Genomic DNA, 18,667 nt, shown 5'->3' on the forward strand with positions numbered 1-18,667 from the left:
ACCGTATACTCTAAATTCAAATTCTAAACCCTAAACGCAAACCGTGAACCCTAAATCTAAACTCTATACCCTAAACCCAAATCATATACCCTAAACCCAAACCCTATACTCTAAACCTAAATCCTAAACTCTAAACCCAAACCATACCTACTTCGGGGTGCTATCACTAAAATAGAAAAAATTACGTAGTAATTCTTCGGGGTTTACGGTTTGGGTTTAGGGTTTAGAATTTGGTTTTAGGGTATACGGTTTGGGTTTAGGGTCTAGTATTTGGATCTAGGGTTTAGATTTAAGGTTTGGCTTTAAAATCTAGAATTTGGGTTTATAGTTTAGAATTTGGGTTTAGGGTTTAGGATTTGAGTTTAGGGTATAGGGTTTGGATTTAGAAATTAATGTTTAGGGTTTAGAAATTAAAATTTAAGGTTTAGAATTGACATTATTCTTTTTTAGTTATTTTTAAATATATTTAATACTTTTTATTTAATTATCCACATGTCACTTTGATTGGTCATTAATCAAATGGTGAATTTTAAGGTTCACCATAGGGGGTGAACCCAAGTCCTGTCCTAAAAAATAAGCAAAATAACAAAGTCAGCGGCGAAAATTTCAACTATTATTCATAGTTTTGTTTGCTAAATCTGATAATGTTAGTCAGCTCTATTTGTTACCTTATTATTTATTATTGCCTCCAAAACATTGCCTTATACTTCTCCTTAACATTGGTCGAGAAAAGTTGACTTTGTTTTACATAGAAATACAATATATCATCAAGAATACATGGAGAGCTATTCACTGCCCAAGGCATGAAATTTCTCAAAAAAAACTTTTAATATCATTGCCACGCTCTCTCATTCTAGAATATGGGAATCTCTCCAACACCCACGCAGCCTGGAAGTGAGAGAAAGATACAAAGAGACCAAAGTATAATTTTCCTACCATTTTTTATTATAGTTATCTTTTTTTTTTCTTCTGAAAAAGGGCATTATTATAGTTATCTTTCTCAAAAAGAAAACTATATGTACATAGTTAATTTTTCTTTTTTACATTTTCTAAACAAAAATATGATTAATTATTCATTTAACCACAAATTAGCTGATACTTGCACAATAGAAATGATTATATAACATAAAATTTTGTACAGAAAATTATAAACGTCATTCAGTTTGGATCGTATAAATATTTTTCTAATAAAACGAGGGAGTACTATTTTATAAAAAAAATGCAAAATTCAAAAGTTCAGTTGAAGGGTATATTGTTTTCAATACGTATATGAGATAACGATGCCTCATAAAATATGATTTTCCTTTTTGAGCAATTTAAAAATTTCCTGTGGAAGAGGTGTACTTAACTTCTGAACCAGGGACATACCCATCAAAGACATCTTTACAGCCCCTTTCTTTCTTTTCCCTCAGAGTTTGGGTGTGTTGTTTCAACTGTTTTCTCCTGTCTGAAAGACAACAAGTTGTCTTAAGGGACAGTTCAAGATTCTCTTCTTCAACTAAAAAAGGAAAAAAAAAGGGAAAAACATTTATAAACCTACTCCAGGAATCTTCCGTGAATCTGACGTCTTTTGCGAGTCTCTTCTTTCTTTCTTTATCTAAAGTTTTCACTTTTATTTTTATTTTCCATTAAGAAAGAATCAGATTAGTTGCTAAAAACTTCTTTCTTCAGATTAGTATCTTCACCCACAAGGGATTAGGGTATAGTTTTATTTAACCAACTTGTTAGGAATCACCAAAGTTGGAAGCTTTCCCCTCTCTCTCTTTGATTGGATTCTCTGTTCTTCCCCTGTTTACAAAGATCTCTCTGCTTTGATTTGATTTGATTCTTCTCCCTCCTGAAAATGGCTTCTTCTTTTTTCAGATGCTGCTTCACTGATGAATAACAACTATCATCTTCCCATGGATCCAGCTATGGATTCTTCATTCATGGACGGATTGCTTCTAGATGGTTGCTGGTTAGAGACAACAACAACAGATGCATCTGAGTTCCCAAACTTTAGTCCTTCAACTTCCATATCCCCATTTGATCCTTCTTCCTTCATGTGGTCTCCAACGCAAGACAACACAACAGCAGCACCAATCTCTTCCTCCACCTTATCCCAGGTGTACTATGGTCAGGGTCTTGAGGATCTCTCATCCCTGAACAGACGGTGGTGGATTGGACCAAGCGGTGGTGGTCTCGGCTCTACCGTTATGGAGAGATTGGTTCAAGCGGTGAAACACATTAAAGATTTCAGCAGCGATAGAGGTGACTCTCTTATACAGCTGTGGGTGCCTGTGGATAGAGGAGGTAAGCGAGTTTTAACCACAAAGGAACAGCCTTTTAGCCATGATCCCATGTCTCAAAGGCTTGCTCATTACAGAGAGATCTCTGAGAAGTACCAGTTCTCTGCTGAGCAAGAAGATTCAAGCTCTTCTTCCAAGGACTTGGTTGGTTTGCCTGGTAGAGTTTTCTTGGGGCAGGTCCCTGAGTGGACTCCTGATGTGAGGTTTTTCAAGAACGAGGAGTATCCTAGAGTCCAACATGCTCAAGACTGCGACGTTCGTGGGACTTTAGCTATTCCTGTGTTTGAACAGGGTAGTAAGACTTGCTTAGGTGTTATTGAGGTTGTGATGACTACTCAGATGGTTAAGTTGAGCCCTGAGCTTGACAGCATCTGCAGAGCTCTTCAGGTTTTTGTTTCATTTTTGCTTTGTTGTCTCCTTTTGAATCTTTTATTGCTTTTCTTGGAGCCTTATGAGTTGGTTTTGCTCACAGGCTGTTGATCTTAGAAGCACTGAAGTTCCTATTTCTCCTTCTCTAAAGGTAAAACCTCCTAATGTTTATTTATTTATTTTTTTTCGAATTATACTCCTAGCCCTACAGAAATGGTCCAGACTAGTCACATGTCGGTCCTCTGTTTCTGGCGATGCCGAAATGTTACCAGTGGCCTAATGTTTAATTAGTTTGGTCAGGATCCTTTCCAGCTGAGCTAACAACATCTGATCACCTTTGTTTATCTTTGTAACCAGGGACCTGACTTCACCTACCAAGCTGCATTACCTGAGATCAGAAACCTCTTGAGATGTGCCTGTGAGACACATAAACTACCATTAGCTCAAACATGGATGTCTTGTCTTAAACAAAGCAAAACCGGCTGCCGTCACAACGATCATAACTACATCCACTGCGTCTCCACGATAGACGATGCTTGCTACGTAGGTGATCCCACGGTCCGTGAGTTCCACGAAGCCTGCTCTGAGCACCATCTCTTGAAAGGTCAAGGAGTTGTTGGAGAAGCGTTTTTGACCAACGGTCCTTGCTTCTCATCAGATGTCTCTAGCTACAAGAAATCCGAGTACCCTCTCTCTCACCACGCGACTATGTTTGGCTTACACGGCACGGTAGCCATACGCTTGCGCTGCATCCACACAGGCTCGGCTGACTTTGTCTTGGAGTTCTTTTTGCCTAAAGATTGTAGGGATATCGAGGAACAGAGGAGAATGCTGAATGCTCTTTCGACTATAATGGCTCATGTACCTAGAAGCTTAAGGACGGTCACTGATAAGGAGCTAGAAGAAGAAGGAGATTCGACGGTTGAGACAGTGCCCAAGACAGAGAGTACATGTGAAGTACATGAAAGTAATAGTAATAATCCTCAACGTGTAGGAGGAACATCAGAGATGGGAGAGCTAGGGTTTGACTATGGTAAAGGAGTGAGTGTGAATGAGAACAGCACTTTCTCTAGTGGTGGTGGTGGTGGTGGTTCAAGTAGAGTGACTGAGAGGAAGAAAACAAAAGCTGAGAAGAACATTACTTTGGATGTTCTTCGCCAATACTTTGCAGGGAGTCTCAAAGATGCTGCTAAGAGTATTGGTGGTAAGTTTAAAAAAACATTTTTATTCAGTTTTCATTAGGGATTATTGTGTTGTTTATTGATCATGGAACTTGTTTTAGTTTGTCCGACGACGTTGAAGAGAATCTGCAGACAGCATGGGATACAGAGATGGCCATCAAGAAAGATCAAGAAAGTTGGTCACTCGCTTCAGAAGATCCAGCGTGTCATTGATTCTGTTCAAGGTGTTTCTGGTCATCATCTTCCTATTGGCTCCTTCTATGCTAATTTTCCAAACCTAGCTTCTTCACAAGAAGCATCATCATCGCAACAACAACAATCTAAGCAGACAACGTTCTTACCTTCCTCACAGTCACAGCCTGCAAAGTCCCCTGGTTCCTCTTGCAGCCACACCTCGAGCTGTTCCAGTGAAACGCAAGTAAACAAGGAAGAACCTACGAACAAAGCTAGAGAAGATGCAATGACTCTCTCGAGATCTTTTAAGGAAACGCAGACCACACAGTTGTCACCTTCAACATCATCACAGGACGATGATTTTCTGAGGATAAAGGTGAGCTATGAGGAGGAGAAGATTAGGTTCAGGATGAGAAACTCTCGTAGGTTAAAAGATCTGTTGTGGGAAATAGCGAAACGGTTTAGCATAGAAGATGTGAGCAGATATGATCTGAAGTACTTAGATGAAGACAATGAATGGGTTTTGTTGAGATGTGATGATGATGTAGAGGAATGTGTTGATGTTTGCAGATCTTTCCCTGGACAGACGATAAAGCTTTTGCTTCAGCTCTCTTCTCAGCATTTGCAAGAACGTTCTTCTGTCAGTGGATCACTTTCCTGACAAGACGAAGAGGAGAGAAAGATGTCGCATATAGTTTGTTGTTGTGTAAGCATTGTTCATAGTTTTCCTTCCATTTTTTTCAAGATTATTAGGTGGTGCTTGATAGGGCCGAGAGAGAGAGAGCATGTAAAGTGCCTTTCTTATAGAAACAAATAATTTTATTTTTCTTGTTTACTAGTATGTTTGTATTGTAATGTTGCTGTTGGTTTGCAAATGTAGATACACATTTTCAATAATTACAATTTTTTTCATAAACTAAGAATCTAAACATTTGTTGTCCGTAGAAATTGAAATTGCATTACAAGGAAAAGAAAACTAAGAGATATACTTACCAAAAATTTTTTTAAAAAACATTGCTGGAGAAAATAATACTGTCATAGTAAACAACAAAAAATATCTTACTAAGTCTTTTTCTGAAATTAATTTTTAAATATTTATTTATTAATCTAGTATATGAAAACTATATTACACGAAGATTCTACAATATACAATTATATATATTATAGGAAAATTTATGATTAATTTTATTTGCACCATATCGAATTCTTTTTATAACGCCACATGTTAAATAATTTATTTACACTTTTCTCTCTATAATTTGAATAATTTATAATAAATTTATGTTTAAAGACTCAAACAAATTTATTTAAGTAAAAAACATTAATAAAATCAAGGGATTGTCTGACATTGTAATTCACTAAGTCTATAAATGTAGAAGGAAAATTTTTTATATTTCTTTTATTAATAGAAAATGGTTTTTTCAAAAATGATGGTTTTTATGTATGTTTGTGTGTACATATGACTGATCCAAACTTCCAAAGGGGACTTTTAGACTATCTGGTTCTACGGACGTGCAGTGAACCATGTCCATTATTTATTCCGGTTACCCCTCTGTTCTTTTGGTTGGTCTCTGATAGTCCTTACGATTTCTAGTTCTCTAAGTACATCGTCCATTGGGGGCCGGTTCTTCGGGTCAGCCTCCAGACACCGTAGAATTAGTGCGGCGGTTTTGATCACCGCCAAAAGTGGATACTTGTGCTCGAGCCGTGGGTCCATCATCCTCCGAATTTTCTTTTTCTGGGTCAGAACCGGTTTAGCCCATTCCACGAGGTTCTGCTGTGCAGATGGTCGGTTTGGGTCTAGTGCTCTTAGACCGGTTAATAGCTCTAAGAGGACCACTCCAAATCCGTAAACATCACTCCGCACGTATAAATGACCTATAACATTCAAGAAAAAAAAAGATGAGGCTGAAACACGTTTTTTAAAACAATATTGCACGTTTTTTTTTGTTTACCTGTAGCCACGTATTCGGGAGCTGCATAACCTTGTGTGCCCATGACACGCGTGGTCACGTGGGAGAATCCGTTAATTGGTCCATGTTTGGCTAGGCCGAAGTCAGAAAGCTTGGCGTCGAAGTTCTGTAAGAAACGGCAAAGAACTGTTAGCTCAAAAATAAGGTGTAGCATGCAGTAAACGTGTGGGAGATGGAGATGACAAAGAAACGACACCGTACGGAGTCGAGAAGAATGTTGGAAGCCTTGAAGTCTCTGTAAATAACACTCTTTTCAGAGTTATGCAAAAAGGTAAGTCCTTGAGCTGCTTCAATGGCTATTTTCAAACGTGTATCCCATGTCAACCCATCTCCTTCTGCATTAACATTACATGCACATCTTATATACTACTCCCTCCGTTTCAATTTATTTGTTGTTCTAGACTTCGGCACACAGATTAATAAAACATTTAATTTTGTATATTTACTAGATAAAAACATCATTACCAATACACCTAATTAGATTTCAACCAATAGAAAAATAGATTAGATTAAAAAATTAATAAATTTAGCATTGAAATCATAAAACGACACTTATTTTGAAACGAAAATTTTGCTCTAAAACGACATATAATTTGAAACGGAGGGAGTAGATGAATAAGGCTGTCAAAAAAAAGATGTATGGTTGTATAAGATAACGTGATTACTTGAGAAGAGGTGGTTTTCAAGGCTTCCATTAGGCAAAAACTCATAGACCAAGAGGAACTGATTCTCTTCCCAGCAATATCCCAATAGCTTGACTAGGTTTGGATGATGAAACTTCCCTAAGAATCTCACTTCACACTGCAATTTTTACGTTTTATCCACACAGATTACAACCATATCCAATATGAATGCATTAAAATTTTTGAAGACCATTGATGATTAGAAGAAACTGATAAATTTGATATTTGTCCAATATTTTTTCTAAAAATATAACAAACAACTAGTATATCACTGTATAATTATGAAAGTGTACACTGGTAAAAGAAATCGAACTGAGTGCACTAAATCTAACGTTAGGAATGAGTATATATGTAACCTTTTTCAAATGGATATAAGCTTCTTTGAAACAAAATTTTGTGTTCCTTGGTCTAATTTAATGTTTCTTACTTCAAATTTTAATTTGATATTGTAGCTATAACGGAATTTCTAGCTGGATAAACTGCACATATGAAAAATAATAATAATAATTTCCACGCATCAACCATATCATTAAATATTTTTGTATATCTTATTGAAAATTATAAATGTATTCTTCTTTTGAATGACTAATGCAGTTACGTGGAATGCTTTGACTGCTTCTTCTACTTTTACGTATTCAAAAGTGATATAAATGAGATGGGTAAATAAAATAAATTCAATTATAAATGACTAAAATACAATTTATATTCAAAAATAATTATTAGCTTTTAAAGTATTATGCGTGTGGTTCAAAATACATCAGTATTATGGTTAATCATTTTTTCAACAAAAATTATGACTGATCATTGATAAAACGCCACTACAATATATTACACCATGGCGTTTTAAGTCTTTTTGGTTATTGACAATCAAACCCTAAATTGATGTGGTGTTAAGAACCACAAAACAATTGCCAAATTAATAGCATTTGATCTGTTCGACTAATCAGTATTACTAATACGTTTTAAGAACTCGTTATATTGAGCAGAAAAACGACAAGTAGCAAAGCTAAAATGTTGTCCAGAAAATGGTTAAAGAGTATAATCCCCTGCTTACATCTTTTCTGGCTACCAGTCATTGAAATGCCCATCTATTAGTAATACATTTTGGTAATTATGTCATAATTAAATAAATAAAAAATTGTGTCATATCGCAATTTGAATTTACTTCCCTAATTTGCTCCTATATTTATGCACAAATGATATTTGATTTGCCTAAATTAGAAGCTCTAATGATTTCCATGCAAGTTGAATTAAAATAAAAGAAAAAGGAGGAAAACTAGGAGATACTTGCCTGCCACTCATGTAACCCTTGAGCACTATCAGGGTTTGATTTTTTAACAGCGATTGGTATTCCGACGCCGGCCCTCGACGGAGATAAGGTCTCCCCGTCAACCCATCCTTTGAAAACCTGTCCGAACCCGCCTTCTCCGATCATCGACTCCGGCCGGAAATTCTTTGTCGCCGTCATAAGATCCATTAATGTGAACATCTTTAGATTTGGCGTCACTATCTTCCCGCTCGGCGGCACTGCCTTTTTGCCCACACCTGGTTTCTCCACCGGCTTTGACGACTGTGTATCGACGGATCTTGGCTTCTCCTGTTGTTTTCCACGAGATGGATCATCGACGGGTCTTTTCACCTCTTGAGGTTTTTGACGAGGCGTGTTATCGACGTTTCTTGCTTTCATTCCTCTTTCCGCCGCTGGAAACTTTGGATTCGAGCCCCTAGCCGGGGGCATCACCACCACCGGCGGCGGAGCCTTTTGATTTACTGGATTTTGACCATGTTTCACCGCTGTAATTAAGATCAACACACGATCTTGTTAGATTGAAACATTGCTACAATAGTTCGATATAAAAGAAGAAAAACAAAAAAAACGTTTTCAAAAAACATGTATTAACCTGGGAGGGGCTTGGTGGAGACAGGGATCTCTTCTTGTCCAACACTGGAAGATCCGTTAGGACAGAAGTTCCCCATCAAAACACAAAACAAGCTTTGACCTTTCTCTGTTTCTATTGTTATGTTCGCTTCAAACTTTACGATCACTTTGAGAGTAGAGAGAAATTTTCTGCGGATTTTAACTGAAATATGGACGAAAGATCCGAGAAATAGAGAGGAAGGACCGAGCAAGCACACTCTTTGGGATAACATATATAATTTTAATTTGATATTTTTTCTAATTAATTTGATAAATTGTCGTGTGTTTATTTGATTTCGTCGTGGTTATATACCCTTTCGATTTAATTGGCTGGTTGTTGCTATTTTTAATACCAGAGTTATATCAATGTCTATGTGTCATGATTCATTCTTTTTAATTGGCTGTACAAAAAAATAATATACATGTAACGTTTTCACATTTCATACTAGGATTGTCATGTCCATTGTCCAGACGGATATACGGATCAAAATTTGGGAAACTTTTCTGTTAGCCAAAAACATATAGATTTTAACTGATAACCATTTAACGAATGGAGGAATAAAAAAGGAAAAAATGAAAAAGAAAAATCTGTTATTTATGGTATTTTTTTAATTTGATAAGGAATAAATGTAGTTTATTATTCTTTAAATATGAAGGAATGTTAAAGAATCACAAATAACAAATATTTATTACAAATTGTGTAAATTGAAAGAAATAATAAAAAAAATAAATCATTCTCACTCATTGTTTTGGTCACCATTAAAATCCATAGTAATTATTTCCTTTCAAGTTCAGTATTTTTTTTTGTGGACCTTCATTTTCGATCTGTATTTCTTCAAATGATAGAGTTCTGTAAATATGAATTCTAAAATTTATCAATCCAAAAACTAATTGCATAAGTATTCTAAAAAAATCAGTTCAAGCATCTAATCAGGTGGCGCTACATCTAAAACTATGAGAGTTATCTTTTAAACTGCATTAATAATAACAACAATAATATATTTATATAATATATAATTTATCAATTATGATAATTAATTAATAAATTATAAGTATAAAAGTTAAGAAAATAAAAATAATTTACTAATTGTAGATTATATTATTTAATATAATATAATTTATATATTTAGTGTATTATTATAATTTATAAATGTTTATCCTAGTTTATACCATCTAACTAGTAATTTAGATATCTGATTAAGGGGTTATAGGCGATGGACATTGAAACACAAACATCTTTTTGTGAAAAACACACAAAACATGGTTGCTATTTTAAGGTTATTTAGGAATATAAACACGCAGCTAATTAAACTGTTTATTACAAATATTAAAATTATAGTTATTTAGTTAATTAGTTCGAATTATACTGCATGTTATTTACCCAAATCATTGTACTTGTTATTATTAGCAATTTCGCATACCAAATTACCATTCATACGGACTAATGCCGATCATATCTCATTGACGTAAACAACTAGAGTGAACACAACACACACACACGAATTCAGATAACTGAGTGGTCACGAAAGCAAACTAATCTGAGATAATACCAAATATTTTTTTTATAAATATCGCAAATGTAAAACAAGAATATATGAAAACGAGGTTAGAAAACCTTATATATATTTCAATTACAAAAAAACCTTATATATATATGTATATATATATATATATATATCTTTGGATCTTTTTTTCACCAAAGATAAACTATGCATATGATAGTAATTCAAAAATGACACTAAGGTTGGAAAACCTTATATATTAGGATCTTTTTTAGCAAAGATAAATTATGCATATGATAGTAATATGACACTAAGACCGATGAATGAGAGGGTTTGATTTGCTTTTATTTATTTTTTCGTTTTGAAAAACTACCTTGTAACGAGTTCACGTAGAAAACGTGGGCAGATGTTAGAATATATCTATATAGATTGGGGAATAATGTCTAGATCCAATTAGGCAATGTGGCCATCAATACTATTAATTCTTCAGCATGACCAATTGATATTAATTGGATCCAATTTAAAATAAAATGACATCTAAAAATAGTTGCATAACCTATAATATAATCTTAAATAAAGTCAATCTTCGATTTTGATAACCACCCACTACCATCCTATTTTTAAGGACTGTTAATATCGCATTATCAAAAGTGTTGGACAATATATAATTTTTTTCCTTACTCCTCTTTCTTACCTAATAATACAACTATGTTTAGTTCCAAAATCAAAGTATGTACGTAACAAACAAAATATTCTAGGAACTAAGTATATTATTCTAAACAGTTTCGAATTTTATATATATTAAGTAACCACCTTCCAAACTCCTATTTAAAGGTTTATTACTAGATTCTTGACCCTCTCTTACGAAGAACGGATATTTTTATTTTATTTTTTATATTCTTTTAGAAATTTAATTTTCAAATTTACATTTATATTTTTATTTGTAGTTATATTTATATTTTTCATTCATGTTCCTAATTTAATAGTATTGATATGGCAACAAATTTCAAATTTAAATATACAAAATAGATTTTAAAAACATAATTAATAACTAAAAGGAAAAGATTATTTAATGGTTCAACCAGTAGTTCAACCGGTAACCGAATTCCAGTTTTAGTGATTTTTGCGGGATTTATGGGGCTTTTAAATATTGATATTTTTCACAAAACCAAAATTAGATTTATCTTGGATCACTAGGTTTATCTATTCAATTGCGGGTCCAAATCATTTTTTAAAAATTGATTTGATATTCCAATATATCTATTCTATTAAATTAGGAACATACATATTGATATAAAATTAATTTAACTATTTTAATGCAATTAGTTATTAAAATATATTACTAATCATTTAGTTACAAACAAAAACATAAATATGATTAAAAGCAAAGATATAAAAAATTCATTTTTTTCTAAAAATGTAAAACAAAAAATATACCTGCTCTTTCAGAATCTAGTGTTGACATAAAATATTAGAGTGCCCCGCGTGATTCCGTTCGTCAGCTACTTTCATTTATCAATTTTTTTTTCTGCGAAAGAGAAGCTCAAATAGTTATGAGGACTATACTATTTGTATCATGTATCATGTATGTCACATTCTCAATTTAATTTGATATCGATATTTCAAATAGACATATATTGCAGATCTCGGAGATAAGCAATATATGAATAAATAAATATATGATAATTCATAAACCGCATCTTTACACATAAATTTAAATACATTTTGTAGGTTTATCCAACTGAAATATATCTTTCTCAAGAATGACACTCATAAATCGAGACAAGTCTAAATTTTTTCAGTTAGAAAAAAATAATAGTATAAATTAAATATTAAAGAAACATAATATAATATTATTTAATTTAGTATTAAATATATATTATATTTTTGTTCTCGCTTTAATTTTGACAATGAAAAGGAGATGATGATAACTACCCACCAAAAATATCATAAGGAAGTTGTAGAACATTTACCTATACATAATGTTTTTTCTTGAACGTAAAATTCCTTTTTAAACAAAAAAAAAATCACTTTTTTCATCTTACCGAGTCCCATTATTAAAACTGAACTAAATAAAAACCCCTGAAAAAAACAAGAAATGAAAAACAAATATTTTTCGAGGTCTTATAAGCAACCTTCTGTTTCTGTGAGAGACTTCACATCTGATTGATACAAACTTAGAAACTCTGTTTTCTTTCTCCTCTTGACCGGTCAGAGTCCGTAGACTTGCGAGCCACTCTTTTCTCTTCATAAGATCTGCTCTGAGAAGCTATATACTCAAAAGCCACCACCACATCTCCTATTTGCGGTCGTCGACTCGCTTCTTCTTTCAGACACATCTCTGTAATAGCAATCGCATAACTAAGACACTTCTGAGGGTACTTTCCACGCAGCAAGGGGTCCACAAGTTGTCCAAATTTCTTTGGGTCCTTTAGATACGGCCGAGCCTGCAAATACACCAACAAGTTAGCTCCGATTTAATACGGTTTTCTTTCTAATTATTAGGGGTTTTTTTACTTACCCATGCAACAAGGTATTGCTCTCCCTGTGGTTTACTCAAATCAATAGCTTTCCTACCAGTAATAAGCTCAAGCAACACTACACCAAAGCAGTATATATCTGAATTGATGGTTAGCTTGCCGCTCATGGCGTATTCTGGAGCACAGTATCCGTAAGTACCCATGATCCGTGTAGACACATGTGTCAGGTTACCGACAGGACCGTCTTTAGCAAGTCCAAAGTCTGAGAGTTTGGGACTAAAGTCTCGGTCTAACAAAATGTTTGCGGACTTCAAATCACGGTATATAACAGATGGGCTTATTTTACAATGGAGATACTCCATCCCACGAGCTGCACCAACAGCTATTTTCATTCTAATGTTCCAGCTTAGTGGAATCTGATCAGGCTCAAGATCTAAAGTTCAACAACAAGAACAAAGAACAAATCAGGTTGAGTAGTAAAAGAACATGATGAACAATACCCCTTTCGTTTCACAAAGAATGTAATTTATATTTCTAATGCAAAATTTTAAACAAAAATTCACTTTTATCTCTAAGTTTTAATGTATTAGTGAGAAAGAAAAATTTATAGTGTATGAATAAAGGTTAATTAGAGTGTATGTAAATAAGTCTCAAATGACAGTCTATATGAATTTCAGAGTAGATTTTCGTGAGATTTGTAAAACACAATGACTTACCATAAAGATGATCTTCTAAGCTACCCATAGGCATGTATTCATATACAAGAAGTCTTTGAGCACCAGAAGCACAATAACCGATTAAAGTTACTAGGTTTGGATGGTGGAAGGCACTAAGCATCCGAACCTCGACTATGAACTCTTGATTTCCTTGATGCCCATCTGGGTTTAATTGTTTGATTGCCACAACCTATACGTACATTTTGATTTAATATCAATGATTCTTACAAATGTTTAATATACAGACAGAGAGGGAGGTTGATAACTCACTTGTCCTGAATATAAATATCCCTTGTAGACACTACCGAATCCTCCTATTCCGATCATGTTCACCTCCCGGAAATTCTTGGTTGCGGCGGCTAACTCCTTGAACGTGAAAATCTTTGCGCCACCTCCTGGTTTAGGGCTATTCACTTTCCCATTAACTGACCAAAACATTTTTTTTCATCATCAAAACGTTTGAAATAAGTTAGCAAAAAAAGTGGTATGATGGAGATTTTTACGTACTTGTAATAAATAAAAAAAGAGAGAAAGAGATGGAGATTATATAAAAACAAACCTGTTGAACCCTGGGTTAGGTAAGAAGTGGTATCAGTGTTGATTCTCATATCATTGGTTCTTGTGTCGAGACAAGAGAAACACCTCATTTTCCTTTATAAAACGTTGGCGATGATATGATGAAACTAACGTGAGATCTCAGAGGAAGAAAAAAACAATAAGCGGAAAGAAACGGATTCTGAGAGAAGGAGCTGGTTTGAGATGATGTTCCGACAATATCACCAAACTTAGCTCCTTGGAACCAACCCTTACACAGGAAAAGAAGAATAAAACTAGGATTCTTGTAATAAAACGAATAAAAAGAGAGAGAGAAACTTTCTTTTTTTCTCACTTTTAATCCCAGAAAATGGGAAAATTATGAACCCACAAAACACAGAGGAGACAATTTGATTGAACTGATTTGTCCTTAAGAAGGAAAGAGAATCTCAAATGGAAGATAATAGAAGTAAACTTATACAACTATCATAAAAATGATATATTTGTTTATACTTAATAGAGGAAGGGAGAGATTCTCTACACTCTTCTAAATGGCAAAAAAAATCTTAGGGAGAGAAGTACAAAAGAACAACGAGAGAGAGCAACTGAGGAAGTTTGAGGGCAACGGAAGAGGAAATAAAGGAACGGTGATACCTAATTTTGGAACTGCGTGTCCTTTTTATTCTTCCTTCTGTTGAATTTTTCTTTTTCAACGTATAATTTGTTTTCTTTCCGTTGGAGCTAAATTAAGCGGTTAATTTGTAACGTATGCTGACAACTAAAGAGACTGTTTTTCTAGAATTTTAAATGTTTTCTTGTTAAATTAAGCGCGGTTTGTTCTAGAATTTTTTTTTTTTTGTAAACTTTGTTCTAGAAATTTTTCTTTTAAACATCCAATAAAATAAACTTACTAACTTAAACTGAGTTATGGATTCTGAACTTTATTTCTAGAAAGCCAGTTTCAAAAAAAAAAAACTTTATTTCCACACCCATGTATATCATTAATTGATTTCCAATTAAATTTTTAGATATTAAAATCAATCAAGGCACACATTTGAAAGTCAAACAAATTGATGGTAGAATCAACCATATTTGATTTATAATCTTTTTTTAATGGTAGAAACATAAATGTAAATATGAATAAGTAAAAATTGTTAAACAATCTCTTCTTTTTTCATCTGCGGCTCTAAAAAGAAAGAAGCTTAACCGATAGAAAGTTCTAATGCAAGTTAATGACAACAATTTTCAGCGCTCCTCATTATCTAATGAGTTATAATGTAAAAGAGAATACAAAGTTGATCAATAGAAAAAGCAATGGAAGTTATCTAAACAACCTAAAAAAACAAACGTTGCAGTATTAGCACATACTTTGACCAAAAAAAAATCACATGGCTTATCTAATTACACTTGACAGTTACAAAAACAAAAGCAAGAGTCAAGCGAAGCATAGGCATACAGTATTATACACAAGACATTCATATTACAATCGTCTCTCGTTCACTGTTCTAAATTGATCAACTAAAAAAAATATTGTATAAATAACAACATTCATACACCTTGTGAGAGTACTCTCTTAATCGGTTTTTTCCTTTTACCCTACACAAATCTGGAAGCTGCAACAATCTGTACAGAGACTTCCCTATATAATTCATCCACAATCACAAACCTCCTCCTCCTCCTCTTCCTACAGGAAAAGCTTTCACGACTTAGTGAGTTAGAGCTGTAATGCCAAATCTGGATGCTGCTGGGATGAACCTGCTCGATGGTTAGAGACTGGCGAGTTTGGCGAGACGACGAGCTTAGAGTTGAGATCAGGTTGAAACCGGTTTAATTCCTTTTTTATGTTAGGCAACAAAGCTGTTTCCATCATGTAGTTTGGATTACGGTTAACTTCTCTGCAACCACGGATTAGACCGTTGCTCTCAGGATTGATTTCTGACTTCAACAAGCGAGCAGCTGGTGCAGTCTCTTTACTTTCATAGGAAGAACGTGTGTTTCCTATGACAGAGGTGGTCGGAGACATGATCCTGCTTGAATGATGCTCAGTTGCCAAGTCATTCCAACACTTTTGCTGCTGAGGAGGAGGAGCTTCTGGCTTCTCTCCAACCCAACCTGGACCAAACTCGGTTCCAGTTGGCAACACTGTCTCAATCCTCTTTTCAGCAAGTCTCCAAGCAACAGGACCAAGATTTGCAGCATATCGTGCTAGACTCCTGGCGTACCCATATTCAGTATTCAACCCAACCTGGTTATTAATTAAAAAGAAAAAACGGGTCAGATTGTTTGTTTGTAAATAACAAAAGAAGATATCACATAAGGTTGCTAACACGTACTGGAGTTAACTGTTTTAAACCATCCTCAAGAGTTGTACAAACCGAAGCTTCTTGCAAGCAAGTAGGGACGTTCAGGAAGTACGAATCTCGCCTGTTCTCGTCGACATTCTTCATTCCGTATTTGTTGACGGCCTTTACAACCGAAGCTATAAACAGAAAATAAAAGAACACTAGTTTCTTTAAGTCTAACAGAAGTAGAAAGTAAAACTAAGAAAAAAGGCAGAAGTTTACGTGGGAACTCCTTCTCCCAATCAATCAACAAGCTGCTTTGGTTCTCGCTGTAATGGTTGGTTCTAACAGAAGGAGGTGTTCTTCTTAGATTGTAAGCACCGGATAGTCTTGAGCTATCTCCACCAGGAGTGTGTGCTGCTGCTGCATCAGCTGAACTCTCAGATATAGTCCGGTCAATTAAAAATTGCTCAGACTGTTGTTTCTTAAGGCCTGATCCTGGAGGACGGCCTCTTCTGACCACTTTAGGCTGTTGTGACACTGACACTGGTTCTTCTCCATCACTTTCTTGTCTTAAATCTGCAAAGTCCTTTTTGGCCAGCTCAAGCATTGCTCGTGCCTGTTATAGCCAGAGAGAGAGAGAGACGTCATCAGAAAAGTAGAAAATAACCATCAGGGAAAAAGCGTAGCAAACATCATATAATGTAAAAGTCAAGACAAAAACCTGTCGATGGTATATAGTATCTGCTAAATTGTATTCCATCGCGTTTGTACATATTAAGAACACGTCTTGCTGCATAAAGATGAGAGGGGATCAGAAATAATGTCTGCATCTTCTCATAGTTACAGAGATAGTTAAACCACGGTAACTATAAAAAATGTTGGAGATATCAAGATACAAGATAGTGGCAATCTTTTCACATTACAAGTAAAACTAAGAAATATAGTGAGAAGTATCGATAGGTTCAAAGGACAAGACTTGCCTCAAATTGTTCTAAGGTAGCGTAAGCGCCGGCTTCTAATTTCTCCCGCAATGTGGTAAAATCCATAGGATTCTTGATAATCTCATGATAATCAGGAAGCTGTAAAACAAACTCTCACAGATAATAAAGATAAAGCAAAATACAAATGAGCTAATAACATAAGAGAAATTAGAGAACTTAACCTCCTCTGGATCAACTGGGTCAGAGTACACTCCATAAGTATCCTTCCTTCAGGTATTGTAAACCAACATTTTATTAAGAAACCAAACCCAGATATAAGCATCATAAAAATGAGAAGAACATAGAGAAGGGGAGGGAGGCTATATATACTTTTGAACTCTATCAAGGATGAACAAGAGCAACTTTTTGTCTGGCAATGGTGTAACGGGCCCAGACTCCACAAGAGACACCCCTGTCCACAAGTAAATGCCACACATTTTTTTAATAAAATTACTCAGCAGGAAGATTTCACTTTTACTCTTACACAAATTCCAAGTTTTATACTTTGACGAATGTCTGTCGCTTTCGAACCCTTTTGTCCCTGCAGGACAAAAAAAAACCAACAGACACTTCATTAACTTCTTCAGTCAAAAAATCCTAGAAACAATACAATTACACAGGTATGGTATATTTGTGATAACTTCCATGTGTTCATGTAAGAATCAAAAGAAGAAGAGACAGTAAAAGTCCTTCGAGTAAAAAACTTTAAAAACAAAAACAAAAAGTAACTAGTAATAATAATAATAAGACAACTTGAAGAAGAACATGTCCTCAGACATGATTGACTCTTAGTGCAGAACCGTCTTTTAATTCAGATAACTATGGAACTAATAACCAAGAATCAAAGAATAAACATAAAATATTCAAAAGAAAGATTAAAAACCTAAAAAAAAAACACAAGACAAAAAGGAAAAATAAAATAAAAAAATTATGAATTTCCATTTTCCACCAACAAAAATAAGGAGAAGAAAAAAAAATGAAATAGTCAAAACTCCATCACTCACTCCGAAGAAGGAAACTTCAATTAAACGCGCGAAATCTCAACGATTTTTAAATACCTAAATTAACAGTTTTTATCTTTTTATTTTTAATTTCAAAAACCCTAATTAAGGAACTCTGTAACTACCGTAACATCAGATCCGTTGCCACCAATTTTCCCGGCGGCTGACGCGTCCAATTCACAGCCGTTAGATTGGAGATTAGAAGAATCACCACGACGACGGTCGTGGTCGTGTGAGTTCAATCCGTGCAAAAGCCGATGCTTCTTGTCTCGTCTCTCATCATCGTCCTCTTCCTCTTCTTCTTCTCCGCTTGGATTATAAATCCGGTGACTGGATCCGGTTGCGGCGGAATTAGGGTTTCTGAATCCGGATCTAGCCTCTTCCTTGTTCTGAAGCAATAGCTGCTGCTGCTTCAGAGCTCGCTTCTGGACTTCGATCAGAGATGGCCTTCCTTTCTTCTTCCGCTTCTTCGTCAATGCATCAGCTACCTCACCCATTCTCTCTGTCCTCTCTTGTTTCTCTCTCTTCTCTCTTTCCCCTTTCTCTCTTCCTCTCTAAACAGTCGTTTCGGCTCTTTTTTTGT

At 34.8% G+C, this 18,667-nt stretch overlaps 4 protein-coding genes across 7 annotated transcripts; 1 reads left to right on the forward strand and 3 right to left on the reverse strand.

Moving 5' to 3' along the window:
- Positions 1-1,384: 1,384 nt before the first annotated feature.
- On the forward strand, positions 1,385-4,921 carry LOC108817250 (protein NLP5). Of its 4 annotated transcripts, none has more exons than XM_018589893.2 (5): positions 1,385-1,576; positions 1,864-2,675; positions 2,761-2,808; positions 3,015-3,861; positions 3,940-4,921. In XM_018589893.2, exons 2-5 carry the CDS (start codon positions 1,878-1,880, stop codon positions 4,671-4,673), a joined length of 2,427 nt encoding a protein of 808 aa, XP_018445395.1. In that variant the 5' UTR covers positions 1,385-1,576; positions 1,864-1,877; the 3' UTR covers positions 4,674-4,921. The 4 variants fall into 4 exon arrangements, with proteins under 4 accessions (XP_018445395.1, XP_018445396.1, XP_018445394.1 ...); XM_018589894.2 differs by having other exon boundaries at positions 1,385-1,572; XM_018589892.2 differs by having other exon boundaries at positions 1,560-1,700.
- Positions 4,922-5,360: 439 nt separating this feature from the next.
- LOC108817249 (probable serine/threonine-protein kinase PBL11) lies at positions 5,361-8,800 on the reverse strand. Its single transcript, XM_018589891.2, is given in 7 exon segments — positions 5,361-5,548; positions 5,550-5,890; positions 5,968-6,091; positions 6,187-6,320; positions 6,651-6,786; positions 7,960-8,462; positions 8,570-8,800. Coding segments are annotated over 7 exon segments (1,356 nt in total). The 5' UTR covers positions 8,646-8,800; the 3' UTR covers positions 5,361-5,506.
- Positions 8,801-12,265: 3,465 nt separating this feature from the next.
- On the reverse strand, positions 12,266-14,087 carry LOC108815277 (probable serine/threonine-protein kinase PBL22). The gene is made up of 5 exons (XM_018587920.2): positions 13,844-14,087; positions 13,555-13,709; positions 13,285-13,474; positions 12,610-13,001; positions 12,266-12,535 (listed from the first exon to the last, which is right to left on the reverse strand). Exons 1-5 carry the CDS (start codon positions 13,929-13,931, stop codon positions 12,266-12,268), a joined length of 1,095 nt encoding a protein of 364 aa, XP_018443422.1. The 5' UTR covers positions 13,932-14,087.
- A 1,164-nt stretch (positions 14,088-15,251) lies between these two features.
- On the reverse strand, positions 15,252-18,660 carry LOC108817248 (uncharacterized). Its single transcript, XM_018589889.2, has 9 exons — positions 18,210-18,660; positions 17,588-17,624; positions 17,414-17,495; positions 17,266-17,311; positions 17,084-17,182; positions 16,825-16,893; positions 16,383-16,719; positions 16,152-16,297; positions 15,252-16,063 (listed from the first exon to the last, which is right to left on the reverse strand). Exons 1-9 carry the CDS (start codon positions 18,579-18,581, stop codon positions 15,533-15,535), a joined length of 1,719 nt encoding a protein of 572 aa, XP_018445391.1. The 5' UTR covers positions 18,582-18,660; the 3' UTR covers positions 15,252-15,532.
- Positions 18,661-18,667: the final 7 nt, after the last annotated feature.

This window comes from Raphanus sativus, chromosome 7 (assembly GCF_000801105.2).
Source record: "Raphanus sativus cultivar WK10039 chromosome 7, ASM80110v3, whole genome shotgun sequence".
In the NCBI taxonomy this organism is placed as follows: domain Eukaryota; kingdom Viridiplantae; phylum Streptophyta; class Magnoliopsida; order Brassicales; family Brassicaceae; genus Raphanus; species Raphanus sativus.